This window comes from Camellia sinensis, chromosome 7 (assembly GCF_055761805.1).
Source record: "Camellia sinensis isolate YWXY chromosome 7, ASM5576180v1, whole genome shotgun sequence".
Classification (NCBI taxonomy): Eukaryota; Viridiplantae; Streptophyta; class Magnoliopsida; order Ericales; family Theaceae; genus Camellia; species Camellia sinensis.
In genome coordinates this window covers 68,911,324-68,930,874 of record NC_138967.1, presented here as the reverse complement: position 1 = coordinate 68,930,874, position 19,551 = coordinate 68,911,324, and the positions used below count along the sequence as shown (strand labels likewise).

Below are 19,551 nucleotides of genomic sequence, written 5' to 3'. Positions count from 1 at the left end.
TATGTTATATTGATATAGCACCAAAACGTGTATTCTTTGTGAAGTATAGACGTGGTTTATGTGTTATTGATACAGCACCAAAATGTGTATCCATCATGAACTTCAAAAGTGTTTTAATGATGAGTGATAATCTCATTAAGTTATTTGGCTAGGCTCTGAGCCTTGTTTTCCAACTCAAAGTTGAAAAAGAAGTGGGAAATGAAATGTAACATGGATCTGAATGTCATGAAACTGTAATGTGTTATAAGTAAAAATATAAGTGTGGACCATCTATCGAATGTTGTTGTTTTAGTCATTGTTTATAGTTGGTTTAGTATATTTCTACTGGGCTGTGGCTCACCCTGTATGAGACACCATTTTCAGGTACAGATAGCATTCCACCTCCAAAGATGTAGCTTGGGAGGCTAAAGGCAGACAGACTTTTTGGTTGTTTTGTTTTCCTTGATGTATTACATGTGAATCCAAGCCAAGGGCTTAATATGTATATGAGTTAGTACTCCTTTCTTGTAACCAAGTGTTGGCTTGGAAAGTTGTAAGCCCATAGGGCGTTTACTTTTGTTGTCAACATGTAATACTTTTGTAAGAACTACTCTGATAAATAGAAAGATGTTTATTTCTCTTATATTGTTGCATGCCAAGAATGATGGGTTTTATGTATTATTTTGAGGGCGTGACAACTTGGTATCAGACCTTACCGGGTTCGAATACATTGGGTACGTGGGAAGTGATTAGTATCACAATGGATTTGTCTCGCTTGGTAGAGATTTATGTGTGACATTATGTGTTTATTTGATAACATGTTTATGTGACTACTTGGGCATGGGATTTAGTTTCTAGGATGTTGATTGGATCCTTGGGTTTCTGTGAGTCTTATTGGAAACGCACTTGATCAATGCTGTTTCTAACCGGAACTCTAGTAACGCCTCGGGACTATCATTATTCGGAAATGAAATTCGTAAGTGCCTATGTGTTTATGTGCTTACGTGGAGTGAATTACAATTGTCCATGTATTAGGACGCGAGTGTTTAGTTTTGGCACATTTATGAATGTGCTAATGTTCTTCGTTACCTTTATTAGGATGTCAGGACGAGGAAGAGGTGGTAGATGTAGCAGGCATGGTAGGCAGGAGATGCCTTTACCGGATGATATTCCGACACAGTAGGAGGCAGTTGGCCAGGCCAATGTGGCCGAGCCAGCAGGTCAGGAGGCTATGGGCGCTTTAGCCCGAGGAATAGTCGATGCTTTGAGGGAGTCTATGGGAATTCTCAGAGCTGAGAATCCAGTTCAGGCCCAGGTTGTTGAGGCAGGGCTTTCCTTTTTGAAGAGGGAGTTCTTCCGGTCTAACCTAGACGAGTTTATTGGGGATCCAAAGGAGCCACTTAACGCTAACGAGTGGTTGGAGTAGATGAGTAAGACGTTCGAGATGCTTGGCATCGAGGACGGGGCGTTGAAAGTGACCTTGGCATCCTTCCAGCTTAAAGGGGGTTCGGGTCAGTGGTGGAATACATGAGGGGCCGTATTGCTGGTACGTGGGAGGCTTTTGTGGAGGCTTTTCAGGAGAAGTACTTATTTTCAGCAGTTAGGGAGAAACTGAGAGACCAATTCTGCCAGCTTTTGCAATCGAGTTCTTCAATGGACGAGTATAAGGCTGCTTTTACTAGCTTGTCCAGGTTCACACCTAAACTTGTGGTATCCGAGGAACGCTGCTGTGTTGAGTTTGAGAAGAGGTTGAGGCACGGCCTCAAGATGAGAGTTGAGGGTTCTATGATCCGAGACTACGGGCGCTTGGTTGATGCTGCAGCCCATATGGAGATCATGATGCAGGAGGAGGAAGGGCAGAGAGGCTCCAAGAGGAGCCAGGATGGTTAGGGTGATGGCAGGAGACAGAGGGGTGCTAACCCTCAGCAGTCTCAGTGGGGTGTTGCTAGATCAACCTTTCCAGTGCCGAGTGCAGGCTCGGGGAGAGGCAATCAAGGAGATTTCACCTATTACAAGTGTGGTCAGCTGGGCCACAAGGCTTCGGTTTACCCACAAAAGGGACGCAGCTAGACCGCAGAGCCAGAGTCAGGGCAGGGGCCAGCCCTTGTCTTGTTATCAGTGTGGTCAGCCTGGGCACCTGAAGAGATTTTGCCCACAGTTGAGTGCCACTTCGGGCGCGTCTGGTTCTAGGCAGACGCAGGGTTTTCAGCCAGCTCAGTCTGTGTAGGCCTCGAGGGCCAATCCGGGAGCCTCGTCGTCCCAGTCTGTGTAACAGTCGTATGCTCCGAGGGGTGAGCAGGTGGATCAGGGGCCTACTGGACGCATGTATGCTGTTACCGCGCAGGATCTTGTACCTGCTTCATCAGTTGTGAGAGGTACCTTCTTGTTTTGCAACTCGGTTGCTAGTGTTTTGATTGGTACGAGCGCATCTCATTCTTTTGTATCTGCTGCATTTGCATCCGTTTTGGGATTGGAGTTGGCACAGTTAGCATCTCCTATTTGTGCAGTGTCACCTATTGGGGGTGAGTTGGTTTTGAAACAAGGATGTAGGGGTTGTGATATACAGGTCGCCGATCGTCGGCTTCCGTTTCCTTTTGTAGTGATGCCCATGTCGGGATTTGATGTTATTTTGGGTATGGACTGGTTATCGTCATACCAGGCTGTTATTGATTGCTACCGCTAGAGGGTCACAGTTTGTACCTTGAACGGGGAGTGTTTCCATTTCTTGGGAGATCGGGTTGGTAGTGTGTTGCCACCGGTGTATGATCCACGAGGGCAGAGTGAGCTTAGTGGTCTACTTGCTAGCTTTTTGAGTAGTGAGTGCGGTGAGACCCAGACTGTGTTGCCGAGAGTGGTTTGTGAGTACTCGGACATCTTTCCTGAGGATCTCGTTAGTTTGCCACCTCATCAAGAGATCGAGTTCTCTATTGATTTAGTGCCCGGCACGGCTCCGATTTCTATGGCACCTTATCGTTTTGCCCCAGCCGAGTTGAGTGAGTTAAAGATTCAGCTCCAGGAATTGCTAGATAAGGGCTTCATTCACCCTAGTGTTTCACCGTGGGGAGCACCGACCCTCTTTGCTAAAAAGAAAGATGGTGCCTTGAGACTGTGTATCGACTACCGGAAGTTGAATCGGGCTACAATCAAGAATAAGTACCCTATGCCCCGTATAGATGATCTGTTTGACAAGTTGAAGGGGTCCCGTTGTTTCTCTAAGATAGACTTGAGATCGGGTTACCACTAGTTGAGGGTTAGGGAGGAGGATATCCCGAATACGGCATTCCGTACGCGGCATTCCATACGCGGTATGGCCACTATGAGTTTCTAGTGATGCCGTTTGGGCTCACCAATGCACCAGCAGTCTTTATGGATTTGATGAACCGGATCTTCCGGGAATTCTTAGATCGCTTTGTGATCGTTTTCGTGGACGACATTCTGATTTATTCGCCTTCTGAGGAGAAGCACGAGGAACACTTGAGAGTGGTGCTTGAATTGCTTAAAGCCCATAGGCTGTATGCCAAGTTTGAAAAGTGTGAGTTCTGGCTAGGGGAAGTCAAGTTCTTAGGCCATGTAGTATCCGGGGAAGGGGTGTCTGTTGATACATCCAAGATTGAGGCAGTGCAAGATTGGGCACAGCCTAAGAGTGTGTTTGAGATCCGCAGTTTTCTAGGATTAACTGGGTATTACCGCTGTTTTGTGAAGGATTTCTCCAGGTTAGCTTCGTCGTTGACTAGACTGACTCGGAAATGAGTCAAATTTGTATGGAGTGAGACTTGTGAAAAGCCATTCCAAGAGCTGAAAGTTAGATTGACCACCGCTCCGATCTTGATTATTCCGGAGAGAGGGTTGGGTTATGCAGTCTATTACGATGCCTCACGAGAGGATTTGGGTTGTGTGTTGATGCAAGAGGGGAAAGTGGTTGCCTATGGCTCATGTCAGTTGAAAATACACGAGAAGAATTACCCTACACATGACCTAGAGTTAGCAGCTGTGATCTTTGCCTTGAAAACCTGGAGGCATTACCTTTATGGTGAGAGGTTCTCGAACCATAAGAGTTTGAAGTACCTGTTTACACAGAGGGACTTGAATTTGAGACAGAGAAGGTGGATGGAGTTCATTGAGGACTACGACTTTGAGTTGCACTATCACCCGGGGAAGGCCAATGCAGTGGCCGATGCCCTTAGCAGGAAATCCATTAATGATATAGCTTGTATAGCCATCCGGGAGTGGGAGATGTTGGGTGCACTTGGCGAGTTTGATTTGCTTTTGGGCGAATCCGTTGAGGTTGCGGCCTTGTTTTCGGTTGTTGCGCAGCCTACACTTATGACTCAAGTGTTAGAGGCACAGGGAGGTGACCTTGAGGTAGAGTCTTTCTGAGAGAAGATTTCCAGTGGGAAGGTTGAGAAGGGTTTGACGGTGTATCCCGACCAGAGCGTGAGATACCGAGACCGTTTGTTTGTGCCGAAGTCTTGCCGAGAGGAGGTACTCCGAGAGTTTCATCATTCACGCCTTGCGGTGCATCCGGGAGGCACTAAGATGTATCGGGATTTGGGTCGCCAGTTTTGGTGGTGGGGTATGAAGAAGGATGTGGCAGTTTTCGTGTCTAAGTGCCTTACTTGTCAGCAGGTGAAGGCCGAGCATCAGAGGCCAGCGGGTTTGTTGCAACCCTTGCCTATTGCCTAGTGGAAGTGGGAGCATGTCACTATGGACTTTGTTGTAGGTCTTCCAAGGACTCAGCAGGGTAGTGATGCTATTTGGGTAGTTGTAGACCGGTTGACTAAGTCGGCGCACTTTATCCCTATGCACGTGAGAGATTCGGTAGATCATCTTGCCGATTTGTATATTCGAGACATAGTGAGGTTGCACGGGGTCCCAGTGACGATCGTCTCAGATAGAGATCCTCGTTTTACTGCTAGGTCGTGGCAGAGTTTGCAGAGTGCCTTGGGCACTAAGTTGACCTTTAGTACGACTTATCATCCTCAGACTGACAGAGTCCGAGCGTACTATTTAGATCCTTGAGGATATGGTTCGAGGTTGTGTCCTTGACTTTAGTGGGACGTGGGAGAGGCATTTGCCCTTGGTGGAGTTTGCCTACAACAACAGCTTTCAGTCTAGTATCGGTATGGCACCGTTTGAGGCCTTGTAGGTCTCCAGTTTGTTGGGCGAGGTGGGTGATGCACCTTTGTTGGGCCTGGAGTTGGTGAGAGAAATGACGGAGAAAGTCGAGCTTATCCGTAGGAGGCTTGTTACACCCCAGAGTCGTCAAAAGAGTTATGCTGACCGTAGGAGGAGGCCTTTAGCTTTTGAGACGGGTGATCATGTTTTTCTGAAAATATCACCTAGGCGAGGTTTAATGAGGTTTGGAAAGAGTAAGAAGTTATCCCCTCGGTTTATCGGTCCCTTTGAGATCCTTGAGAGGATTAGGGAGGTTGCTTATCGTTTGGCGTTGCCGCCGCAGTTGTCCGGAGTGTATGACGTGTTTCATGTGAGTATGCTTCGGAAGTATGAGCCGGATCCATCACATGTATTGGATTGGACCGACTTAGAAGTAGATGAGGATGCCTCGTATGAGGAGAGACCGGTTCGGGTCTTGGATAGACGGGATCAAGTCTTGCGAGGCAAGACCATTCGCTTGGTAAAGGTTTTGTGGAAACACCACGGAGTGGAGGAAGCCACTTGGGAACGTGAGTTGGAGGTCCGAGAGAAATATCCAGATCTACTTGTGGATGTTTGAGTATATGTTGTATATTTTGTTGTATTGTTGAACCTTAAGAGTATTGAAAATATCTTAGGTTGTAAAACATTGTGTATGTTTTGGTTTAATGGAAGTATTTTGGAACTTGTCTTGAAATGGAAGTTTGATATAACATTGCATATGTTGAATGTGTTATAGAAATGGAAATTATATCATGAATATTGAATATGATGTGGAAATGGGAATCATGTGCATTTTAAATTGTTGAAATGGCAAGGAAATGCATGTTGAAATGTATATGTTGTGAAATGCCTCTTGACAAGAGATGGAATGACCGAGAAGGGTCGAGTTATTTAATGTTGAATGTAACATAATTTAAAATGGAGAAAAACTTGTTCTTTTGAAAACTTGCATTTAATTTCGGGGACGAAATTCTATAAGGGGGAAAGGTTATAGCGATTCCGGGTTTTGCTCCTTGTTGTACAGTGATCCAGACTTGGTTCCATGGATGTTAGCAGTTGTTTATATCTTGTTTACATCCTTTCGTACTTTGTATTTGAGTTATAGGATGTGTTGGGCGTGTTCTAAACAGGTAGGTTGAGTTTTGATCTCAAGTGTAGTTGCCCAGGTTTTTGGTGTTATGCTCGAGCGGATCATTCTGCGCTCGAGCGGAGTTTGGCTTTTGGTTGTCCGCTCGAGCGGGCCTTCTTGCGCTCGAGCGGGATTTACACACTCCCAGTATCTCATGTCCCTGCAAAACTTCTGCAGGTATGTTTTTCACGCTCAAGCGGGTTTCCTACGCTCGAGCGGGTCGCGCTCGAGCGGGTAGTGCTTTGTCTGTGAAAGTTCTGGGAGGGGGGAATCTACGCTCGAGCGGACTGGTTTTCGTGCTTGAGCGGATGTATTTTATTCTTGCGTCTTGGAGCTCGAGCGGGCCTTATTGCGCTCGAGCGTGTCCAGATTTTTGTGCTTGACGCTCGAGCATTCTATTCTCCGCTCGAGCGGGAGTGTCGTATATCAGTGGGAAGCTGGGCATTTTTGAATCACTTTTTACATTCACTCTCTCTCTCTCTTACTTTCTAAAAACACTTTTCAGAGCCTCTCTCTCTAGGATCTCCCTTCTCTCTAGGGTTTGATCTAGTTAGAGTGTCCCCTTTCCCTCCGGCCTTAGTAAAAAGTGTGTGGATCGTCGAGGGCTTCGTTTTGATCCGTGGATCTTGGAGTTTGGAACATTTTGATTTTCTTCAACTTTCCCGTTTGAGCTCTAACTTCGAGGTAGGGATATCCTACTCCTCTTTTTGAGCTTTGCCTTTAAATTTTAGCATTTTGATATGTTGGGGGTTGTTGGGTAATTTTGAGAAAGTTTGGGCCTTTGTGTAATTTTACAAAAGATGGGGTTTTATTTATATAAGCCTATATGCATGTTGGGTTATTGATAGAGATGGAACTTGTTTGTTAATTATGGGAAATGCCCTAATTACATTGATAAATTAATTTGTGAAATTAATTTTGAGAAATGAGAAGTTGAATTGAGAATGTTGAAATTGGGATCGTATGGGATTAAAGGGTGTAGTTGGACCATTTATTACTCACCTAGTTGAAATGTTGATATTTTATCCATTTGGTGCATTTATTTTCTGTTTAGAAATAACTGCTTTGGGCTATCGGTGGAGGATAGTCTTGATTGTTGTAGACAATGCATGATGATTAGGCAAACTAAAACTAATCGATTGAGTATGCTATCGAGTATAGCGGTTGGAATAATACATTAACTTTATGTATTGATTGATTATGTATATAATCTCTGTTTATATACATTGTGGGTGAGAGGAGATAGGGGATGTACTCCACGGTTTAGGGGAAGATAGGGGATGGACCTCTAAACCGGATTTTGTTTGACATTGATACAGCACTACAATGTGTATCAAGTGTGGATTAAGGAAGTGTTTGAATTGATTTGATATAGCACTAAAATGTATATCGTTATCAATTGTGAAATATAGAAGTATTTCTATGTTATATTGATACAGCACCAAAACGTGTATTCTTCGTGAAGTATGGAAGTGGTTTATGTGTTATTGATACAGCACCAAAATGTGTATCCATCATGAATTTCAAAAGTGCTTTAATGATGAGTCATAATCTCATTAAGTTATTTGGCTAGGCTCTAAGCCTTGTTTTCCAACTCAAAGTTGAAAAAGAAGTGGGAAATGAAATGTAACATGGATCTGAATATCCTGAAACTGTAATGTGTTATAAGTGGGAATATAAGTGTGGACCATCTATCGAATGCGGTTGTTTTAGTCATTGTTTATAGTTGGTTTAGTATATTTCTACTAGGCTATGGCTCACCCTATATGAGACACTATTTTTAGGTACAGATAGCATGCCACCTCTAAGGACGTAGCTTGGGAGGCTAGAGGCAAACAGACTTTTTGGTTGTTTTGTTTTCCTTGATGTATTACATGTGAATCCAAGCCAAGGGCTTAATATGTATATGAGCTAGTACTCCTTTCTTGTAACCAAGTGTTGGCTTGGAAAGTTGTAAGCCCATAGGGCGTTTACTTTTGTTGTCAACATGTAATACTTTTGTAAGAACTACTCTGATAAATAGAAAGATGTTTATTTCTCTTATATTGTTGCATGTCAAGAATGATGGGTTTTATGTATTATTTTGAGGGAGTGATATTTCTTTTTCTTCTCTTCCTAGTTTTTCCTTTCTTGATTTCCCAGCTCCCAGCTTTGCACCCCTGATTGCCTTTTATAGGCAATTCCTTCAAAACCAAACAAAACATATAATAATATAATAATTTAAATATTATATAATATATATATATATATATATGCTTAGTTGCTGGATGTTGGTAGCCTATCAATTTTTATAGCATATATAATATAATATATAAAATATTTAAAATGTATAACTTATACCAATTTATGTACAAACATTCAAAATATGTACAAACACATAAAATCATATAAAATTATAAAATACTACAAATTAATAAAATGATAAAATATATTTTAGCGGTCCAAAATAATTTGGCTAAAAAGGGTGAAGGTTGGGATTAAAACTTAAATTTGATTTTTCTGTTGAGAAATACATAAAATAGCATATTCCAATTTTCATTATTGTGATGATTGGGTACGTAAACCGTCTTACTTTTCTTTTGTGCGTGTCGATGTTCATTGTGTTAGAGTGTCGGGGTCTAACTTGAGGTCTTGTCAACTGTTGGGTTCATCACTTTTGAAATCACTCTCTCAAAATTTTCATCCCTATTAATTTCAATTCTGAGTTTCGCTTGTTTCGGGAGGCTTGAAGTTGAATCCGAGGGTCTTTCATTTGAACTGGAAAAAATTTTGGGCTAAGGGCAGAGCCGCAAGTGCGAAGGCCTTGGCCGCACATGCGGAAGAGGGGCTACACGTGCGGGAAGTGAGGCTGCACGTGCGGGAAACTGAGGGGCTGCCAAGGTTCACACTGCATTATATGCACCTGCGATTGGAAGTGCGGGGCATGGGCCGCATGTACGGGGGTGAGAGCCGCACGTGCGGAAGGCACGCTCCGCACGTAGGGAAATCTACAAAATCTGAAAAATCTATTTGTCTTCTTTTCTTGGGCTAAGTGTATAAGATTTTATACATCTCTCTATCTCTCTAAAAACCCTTTTCTCCTTATTCTCTCTACATTTTCTACATCAAACCTCACTAGATCTTTGATTTTTCTAAATCCATAAACATTTTGACCCTAGTTCCTTGATTAAAGTTGGAAAACTCTCCGAGGGCTTCGTTTTGTGCGGTGGAGATTGGATTTCAACCCCATCAAATTTGAGGGTTTCTTCTCTCTTCCTCTCCAAAACTTGAGATAGGGATTTTCTTAGAGTTATATATATATATATATATATTTGCGAGTTTATGTTAATTTTGAGATTTCCCCTTGGGTGGCATTAAAATTTTGGTTTTTGGCTCAAGAAATTTGGTAGTTTTGAAAATGGGTTTATCTCTTGTATTCTTTAAATGATTTTCTTGACAGTTTGAATCACATTGATTTAAGAAAGATGTTTTTTGCGAGATTTTACCAAGAGATGAGGAAATGTCAAGTTTTAATGAAAACCCTAGAAATTTGGGAGTTTTGGAAGATGTTGAGCATCTACGGGTTTTCTTGTGCCAAATAAGTGAATAAGTGGGAATTTCTTATTATTGGATTCAAAATGACAAATTTTCTTGGTACATGAGAATTAGTGAAAAATTCTTTTTTTGAATTTATTGTTTAAGTGAACAAGTATATAGTCATGAAATGACAAAATGTTGAGAACACATGGGATGTCGAAATGTTGCTACACTTCGTTAGATGTAAAATTCATATGTGATATGTGTTGAAATGTAATGGAAAGGGAAGCGGAAATTGTGATCACAAATGGAACATTTGTGTGGAAGTTTTGTAAATGGTAGGATGTTACATCACATGGATAATTACTACATTGCATGGTTGATTATTGCATTGCATGGATAATTGTTGCATTGGCATTTCATTACCTTGCTTGTTATAAACATTGAATTGGGAATTGGAATTTTGCATTGAGAAAGAAATATTGTGAAACGAGAATTATTGAAATGTTTTAGGGTAAATACGTTGGTAAGTTCGGAAAGGAGGTGTAGATGAAATTGATTAAGTTGGCCTGAGTGTCCGGGGTGAAAGACCGAAAACACGCGCGAAGGAGGTACCACGTGCCTTCCGGTTAGCTACCGGTGAAGTGGGGATTTGGTAGTGCTAGTTATGCCTACTTGCAGACACCAACCTAGGGATTACTTGAGTCGTATTTACTGCCCCTTCAACTAAATTGAAAATTTCTAAATTGTTGAGATTTTCAGTTGTTAGTGAGCATGATGATTTCCAAAGGGATGAAAATGTGATTTTCTTTCAAAAAGCATAGCATGACATGTTCATTTCACTTGTGAAGCTTGTATAAAATGTATATACTTTGTTAAGAATTTCCTATTAAGTTTTATGCTCACCCTTATGGGATTTTGGTGCAGGAAAAGACGTGGTGATACCGCCAAGTTAGAGCATGGACATATGTGTTGGGAGCATAGGGCTCTTATTTTTGTTGTGGCATATTTTTGTTAGCCAAGGGCTATAACTGTTTGGGCTCGAGAGACCATTTTTTGTGTAATCGGGCTGAAGCCTTGGAATTTGAAAGCCCTTGAGGGCATTTTATTTACTTTTGAATTTGATGTTCTACATGCTATAGATTCATGTATTTGATATCATTGAATGTATAATTCGCATGTGGGATTCTTTTGTACAAACCTTAATGATCTATGATGTAAAGGTTGAAGAATCATACATTTTCTTATAATGAATGTTGGTTGATGTACTTATATAATGTTATAAATTTTCGAGACGTTACAATTATTGGGTGTTTGGAAGTGATAATTTCTTTCATTATATTATTGAATTGTTGGTTTTACGAGAATGAAAACTCCTTGTTGAATGAGAATGAAAATTCCTTGTTGAATAGAGGTGCACAAAGCATGTTTTACGATAATTGAATATTATATCATTGCATTAGTTTCATTAAAACATTATGCTTTTAATTGAAAGATTAGTGGTGATTTCGGGTCATGTATAGTTGAGATTAGCATTAATTTCACTTGATAGTTAATGGTGAAAAACTGAAAAACTGCACAATATAGGTGTCAAGGTCTTTCCGGTTAGTAATCAGTAAATTTAGTTGTGTTTATGTAACTCTTAGCGATGGTCATTGGTAGAGTGTAACTTCAAATAGTGCACTAGATTAGGTGGTGCTTAGCGATGACCACTAGCAGATACACATACTTGAGAGGACTCACCGAGTCATTAATGATGATAATGAGAAATATTGATATAAGGAAAACGTTTTGAGCATATTACACATATGTAGCATCATGATCATTTACGTTTGTAGAAACATATTATCTTGTGAGATTTACCCTACTGAACTATATGTTCATCCTACGTAGCTGAAATCTTTTTCAGATGTTGATGGCGTGCCCCGACCATGAGGCGAGACATTGGATATGTGCTTGAGCTAAGAGAGAGCTCTTTTGATTTGTAGATCCTGAACCATCTACTTAGTAGGCCGTGTGTCATTTTTGTAATGGTTACACCATTTTATTTGATGTAAGCCTAAGGGCACTTTAATTACATATAATATTAGTTGCTTTTGAATTACATACTATATGTTTACTGATCACTACAACAAAAAACACTATTGGCGACTAAAATGGGAATTTTCGTCGCTGAAAGTCATGGAATTGGCGACTAAAATGGAATTAGTCGCCAAAATTGGTCACTTTTGCCGACTAAAAGACTTTAGTCGCCGAATGTAATGGTTTTAGCGACTAAAAGGCAGTTTAGTCGCCAAATATAGGGGTTTTAGCGACAAACATATTTTTAGTAGCCAAAGGTTAGGGTTTTTGGCGACTAAAACCATTTGGTAGCCAAACGTTAAGGTTTTGGCGACTAAAAACCACTTTGGTCGCTGATTGTACCTGTTTTGGCGACTAAAAACAGTTTCGTCGCTGAAGGTCAAGCTTTTTGGCTACTAAAAAAAAATTAGTAGCTAAAAACAGGTTTATGGCGACTAAAATTCACTTTAGTAGCCAAAAGGGGGAGGTTTTTGGCGACCAAAAACAAGTTTAGTCGCCAAAAGGGTAGGTTTTTAGGCGGAATGGTTTTCTTTAGCGATGGAAAATTAATTAGTAGCCCAAAAATAATACAATTGGCGACTAAATAATTTTTTTAGTCGCCAAAAGTGATCTAAAATTTTTTTAATAAATAATTTATTTTTTACATAAATTATATTTGAATATATATAATTACATTTATATATATAGTTGTGTATTAATACTGATGAAAGTAATATATAAATAATATAAGTTGCAATTATAGTCACGAGATGGCTCAGTGGCATAGTGGGGTGGAGTGTATGGTTAAGGTTTGGAACTTGGAGGTCCTAGGTTCGAACCGTGGGAGCTATGAGGCACAAAGGAAAATTTTTTTTTTTTCAAAAATGCTTTTGGCGACTAAAAAAAAAATAGTCGCCAAATGTATAAATAATAAAAATAATAATTCACTATTAGCGACTAATAGTTTAGTCGCCAAAGGTATAATTTCCAAAAATGGAATTGACTATTGGCGACTAAAACCTTAGTCGCTGAAAACCTGTGTATTGCCGACTAAAAGTTTTTTTTGTCGCCAAAGGTATTGCCGACCGTCTATTTGCGACAAACCCGGCGACTAAAAGATTTTGTCGGGGAAAGTGGAAATTTGACATTTGGCGACTAAAAAGGGACTTTTGGCGACTAAAAATTTAGTCGCCAAAGGTGTATTTTCCTGTAGTGGATGTTGAATGTAAGATGTATGTAATAGGTAAATCTCATGTAATAAACGACATTGATATATATATATATATATATATACATACATATAAGAGAGAGTTTTTATTATGTTTATTATTGTCTTTTCTTTTGTTATTGATGATTTATTCTCATTGGTCAGATTTTGTAAATCTGGAGTGTAACAGTAGAACTCATCATAAAAGATGTAGTTTTATTCAAATTGTTTTGTTGTTTTATATGATTGATTATGTGACAAGTTTTGACTCCTTAAGTATATGTATTTTCTTGTCTGTTCGATCCAACAGTATAAACTCCTCTCATAATATCACATATCATTCACACTATATTAACGATCAATGCATAGTGAATAATGCTGTGACGATTATTTATTTCTAGAATAAAGATTGAGAACTCTAATTTTAGAATTTTAAAAAGAACTCTAGTGATGTTGCAAGGAGTGGACCCCACATGTGATGTGATGTGTGTGCCTATATTTTTGTTTTGTTTTGTTTTGTTTTGTTTTTTCTTTTTCTCTTACAACATCATTAGAGCTCTCTTTAGAATTCCAAATTTAGAGCCCTCTATCATTATTGTTATTTCTATAATATTTTCTCATGAGTAATGCTCTGGTGTACAATGTATACCGTATACAATCATACCGCAAAATTACGTAAGTTTTTCCGAATTTACATAACTGATCTTACAAAAATGCATAAGTTGAACACAAATACACATTAGTTCACTATTATGAATAGACTTCTGCGAATTTGTGTTCAACTTATCCTTTTTTATGATATCACTTATATAAATTTGTAAAAACTTATGTAATTTTATAGTAAGGTTGCATACAGTGTGTATTGTACACCGGAGAATTTTCCTGAGCTGATGCATTAATTTAATTGTCAATTACATTGGAGATATATATTAGTGATGGACCCTTTACACTATTATTATATAGACAAGTAAAAAAATAGAAAACGTAATATCATATATAAAAATAAAAATAGTAAGTTTAGCATTATAGATGAATAATTTAAATTGAAATTGGGTGGAAATTACTTAATTGATGAAGTAGAGGATAAAACCGACCCATGTCACTCATTCAATCAAGTCACACAAGAATTTATATTATCGAATTTCTATTCTCCTATACCAAAATAGGTTAGGTTATGACTCAAGATTCTAGAACTTTGATATTCTTACACTATTCAAAAATTTTGAAGCTGTGTTTGGATCTTAAATATTGATAAAAATTTGCACAGCCTATAGAAACGAGGAGGCAAATATGAATAAAATTAAGATTTTTACAAGATAGCATAATAATAGGGTCGGCTCTAGATAATTTGTGCCCTAAAGCAATAATTAAAAATGAGACCTTTTATATAATAAATTTTTTTAATAAAATTTTTAATTAAAATTTATTTTTCTAACTTTTTGAAATGCAAAAAATATTAATTAAATCTTTATATTCGAGTTTTGCTACCAAATCTTTTCAATTGATAATATAGTTGTAATGAATTTATCAAGAGCTCCTTTTTTAGATTGAATAAGATTTTCTATTTTTATTTTTTTTTTCTTAAGTTTTTCATATCCAAATTCATATTTTCTATTAGACATATTTGTTTTCTCTAAAAATAATCACAAAAAAAAAAAGAGCACAACACTAGCAATAATAAAAATACAAAAAAAAAAAATTAATTAAAAATATTAAGAGGGAAGAACAATAGAACTTGATTTTTCACATTCAGTGATAAATAATAGGTATTGATATGATGTATAATTAAATTTCCTACAATTTTTTCAATATGAGAAAAAATTATTTAAATTAGAAATATAATTAGAAGAAAATATAAAAAACAAATTTAAATAATTTACCTTAATAACATAACAGTTTGTGAATTTGTTGATGAAAAATGTCAAAATCATCGAAATGTTCATAGCTTTTTTTTAAAAAAAAAAAAAAAAAATTATTTGTGTGGAATTTATGCTTTATTTTTTGGTATGTTATGATTAAAAATTTTAAGTACATTAAAAAGTCAATTTTTAAAAATTTTGAAAGTAGATTCTTTTTTAAAATCTATATTTTGATTTGTGGATCAAATATATATAGAGGAACTTGTTTTACGTTATCTCTTGTTACTTTCAGATTGTGTTGGTTCATAAATAGGGATTTGAAAAGATTGAGAAAAATATAAGTGAAATGTAAATGAGATATAATTATATTTTACATACCTTTTCATTTCTTTTTCCAACTTTCTACCTAGATCTATGAACTAAATACAACATATATAAAAATTGGTCTGAAACTTAGAATTATATATATAACCTTAAATTTATCGGCTATATAATCAAATATGCTTTGGCCCCAAAAATGTCAGCTGGCCTTGATGATGAGGTATGATAGGTATTAATTTTTTATTTATTACACATTCAACGATAGCAGGTCCAACTCTTTTGTAATATCATTGTGAATGAATTTGTAAGTCAAAATTTGTTGGTCTCTAGCATTTAAAAAAGAAACTGTGGGTTTGGTTTCAATTTTCTAAAAATTGAGTTTTTTTATTTTTTTGTGTTTTTTTGTTTTTAATGAATACTTGTAAAATTTTAAACAATTTTTTTACTTTTTTAAATACACACTACTTAGATATATCTAAATAGTAAAATATTTGTGAAAAAATATTTTAAAAAATTAATAAATACACAAAAATACGAAAAATGTACTAAATTTTCATATTTTTTTGTATTATTTGGTATTTAGTGTATTTTTTAAAGATTTTTTTCAAAAATATTATACTTTTTAAATGAATTTATGTTAGGTGTATCTAAAAATTAAAAAAAAAATTGCTTAAAATATTTTTAAAAATTCATTGAAAACATTAAAATACGGAAAATAAAATAATAGATTTTTTTAGAAACTATTTTCTGAAAACCAGAACCAAACAAAGTGAATAATTTTATTAAAAAAATACAATCATGTTGTATAAATTTATAAAATCACATTAGTCCTATAAAATTAAATGAGATTTTACGAGCTCTGTTGAAATATTACCTAATAATAAGTTGTAAGTAGAAGTAATACGAACAGAATAATTCTATATATATATCAATTAGTGTATTAATAAATGATGTGTCATAATTTTAAAAGTTTTAGGTATTTGTAATTTAATTAATAGGTGAGATTAGTAATAATAACATAATATTTGTTGGTTCAATAATTGGTATTTGTAGCACTACCGATAAAAATAAAATAAAAAAGGTTTGAGGGGATTGGAAGTCTGGCCTGCGGCCCAAGTGGCAAGTGAGGTGAATTGAGAGGACTTATTTGGTAGTTTTAGAGTACATATTTCATACTATTTAATGTCTAACATTAGTCCAGTTGTCTTTAAAAAAAGTAATATAAAAAAGATTTTGCTAATGATAGTCTTGAGAGTTTTTATTTATTTATTTTATAAGAAACACTAAATGCTAACAGATTTATAATTTCAATACATTTTTCATATATCTCAAAATAGTTTCATACATTTCAATGCATTTTTATAAACTTTTTTAGCAGCAAATCACCCTAAGGATTGTTTTTCACATTTTCCACAAAAATAATAAATTCTACTATTTTAAAATGGTGACTCACTTTGTTCTATCACGAACAATTTCATGATTTAAATATTTTAAATCAAAAATTAAATCGAACAATTACGAGTATATGACACAACATGACACGTGTTGACATAGAAAGCCAACACCTTATTAAAAAAGTAAAGGAAATTATACTCAACTACCCCACCTGAAATTTGAACCTACAACTCTCTTGGCGAAATGAGTATCAAATTAGCAATGATCATTTTCGTCAGTCAATTTTTTTACCACTCCTTTTTCATTACCACACTTCAAATGCTCCACAAATTCATCAATGGACTTATCTGAACTCCCTCCTTCACTAATTGCCTCCTTTGCCAACTCCTTCCACTTACAAGCATTTTTTCTAATCTCAACACTCCTCTCCCCTTCCATTACTTCCTTCAAACAACCCATGAGCTCTTCTCTCCTCAAAACCCCTTTCTCATCCTCCTTAGCCCTGACCCCAATACCCCAAATCTCCTCAATAAACTTAGCATTTGTCAATTGGTCGGCCCACTTTGGCACCCCAACCATTGGCACACCAAGGCCCAACCCTTCAAGTGTAGAGTTCCAACCACAATGTGTGACAAAGCAACCAATGGCTTCATGAGCCAACATTTCTAGCTGGTTGCACCAAGTTACTATAAGACCCTTGCCTTTGGTTGTTAAGTCTATGAACTCAGAGGGCAATTTAGTAATCTCAGACTCTCTTACCACCCAAATGAAGTCCAAATTGCTTCCCTTCAATCCCCATGCCATTTCCTCCATTTGTTCCTCTGTCAATGAGACCATGCTTCCGAAGGAGACATAAATGACGGATTGGCTTGACTTGGTTTCGAGCCATTTGGCACACTCAGAGCTGAGCGGCTTCCATAGACTGGCTCCGTACCCTTTGTCGTCTTTAATTCGCTGGTCCAAGTATGCCGATGGTATCATTGGACCGATTAACTTTCCCGGCCAGAGCTCCCATACATTTGTCACAACCTTCAAATAAGCACAAAACATTAAATTAAATTAACAAGAAATGCATTGCAATTTCAACAGTTGAAAGGCTAACCAAGTACACAAATATTATGCTGTAAACAGGTCTGATTTGAAAATTTAATGTGCTTAAAAAATATGTTTAATGTTGGTTGGTTTATCTTTCAAGTTTTTCTCAAACGAGTTGATTGAAACCGAGCTCAATTAGTTTAGTTTAGGAAAAATTATACTGCAGTTCATATAGTTTGTCTTTTGTGTCAAATTTGGTCATTTTAATTTTCATTACATCACTTTTATCGTTATATTTTTCCTATTGTGTCAATTTAGTTCAATTCACTCACCTTAAAACGATTAACTAGTAGATATTCAATTTGAAATGCTCCATCCTTTTTTAATGGACTATTTTTTTCATTAATTCTTATATAATTTCTTAACATATGTTATCAATTGAACAAAATTGACACAATATGAATAATTAAAGGACAAAATTGATAGAATTAAAACAACATAAATTAAATTGACAGAAGATATATTACAAGACTACAAGTATAAGTTATTCCTTAGTTTTTTTATATATAATCCCTAAAAGCTTATATAGTCGAATTCGAAAGTAAACAACTTTCAAAATATATTTTTGTGTAGATGAGTTTGACCCAAGTTCAGCAAATAATTGACTTTGAAAATATGTTTAAACATAGTCAAACTCGAGCAACTCAATTCATTTTAGAAAACCATTAACATGTACAAACCTGGCCTTCCAGTTCTTCAAAGGAGTTCCCAAAAACCCAGTCAGCCTTGTCCAAATTAGAGTACTGAGTCAATTGCATAGCCAAGTAAGCAGGGTAACTCTCAGGGGCCTGAACAAAGCTCGGCAAGTCCACCAAGTTCATCGGTGGCATCGCTGGCATCATCAGCGGCAACTCCTCCTCCTTCATCGGCAACCTAACCACACCGTGGTGCACGCGACAAAATATTGAGCAGACCGAGGCCGAGTTAGTGAAAAATGGTGCACCATAGATGCCATGGGTCTTAGCCACATCAAGAGCCCAAGGGAAGAATGAGTCATAGACAACACAATTGATTGGGAATTTTGAGTCCTCGTATTTTTCAATGAGTTGTGAGAGACTTCTTGAGCCATTGTCTCTCAAGGACTTGAGGTAGACATCTTCCGTGCGGGCTTGGGTAAAACCACCGTCGTCGAACCCATCTGAGATGGGCTCAACGGCGATGTTTCGGGCACAGATGGACTTGACTGTGTAATGGGTTGTGGCTAATGTGGCTTTTACACCTTTGGAGGCCAAGTGTTTGGCAAATTGGAGGAGAGGGTTTATGTGGCCTTGGCTTGGATATGGAAGGACTATAACATGGCTTCCATGGTTTTTTGGCTCCATTTTTTTGTTTTTGGTTAGTTGGTTGTTGTCGTTTGTTGTGTGATTCTATGGGTATCCTCTTATTTATAGGATGAATAAAGTAAGAGAAAAGGAAATGGAAGAGGAAGTAATGGTTCCAAATTTTGATTCCAATACGTCGCTTTTTGATGTTTGCTTGTACCTCATCTGACTTTGACACATGGGGGATTTCTGGCGTTGTTTGTCACTTTCATCGCCGAGGAAGTATTTTATGCAACCACGAGAAAGTATTTTAATTTTACGTTAGTTTGTCGTCTTTAATTTTACGTTAGTTTGTCGTCTCAATTTAAAAAAGAGTAAATTATACCGATACTGTATACATTTTATTATTTGTCATTTTAGTTGTTATTGTTTCAATTAGCTTAATTTTAGAAAATTTTAAATTTTGTTTCAATTTCATCTAATTGACAATCAGGCCCGGTCATGAGATTTTCGGGGCCCAAAGTCGAAAATCAACTAATAAATTTCAGGAGCTCTTCACATTTTTTTTTT

At 37.2% G+C, this 19,551-nt stretch overlaps 1 protein-coding gene across 1 annotated transcript; it reads right to left on the bottom strand.

Moving 5' to 3' along the window:
• Positions 1-16,682: 16,682 nt before the first annotated feature.
• On the bottom strand, positions 16,683-19,092 carry LOC114277696 (UDP-glycosyltransferase 74B1). Its single transcript, XM_028219643.2, has 2 exons — positions 18,400-19,092; positions 16,683-17,653 (listed from the first exon to the last, which is right to left on the bottom strand). The coding sequence occupies exons 1-2, from the start codon at positions 19,039-19,041 to the stop codon at positions 16,880-16,882; spliced, it is 1,416 nt and encodes a 471-aa protein (XP_028075444.2). The 5' UTR covers positions 19,042-19,092; the 3' UTR covers positions 16,683-16,879.
• Between the last annotated feature and the right edge of the window lie 459 nt (positions 19,093-19,551).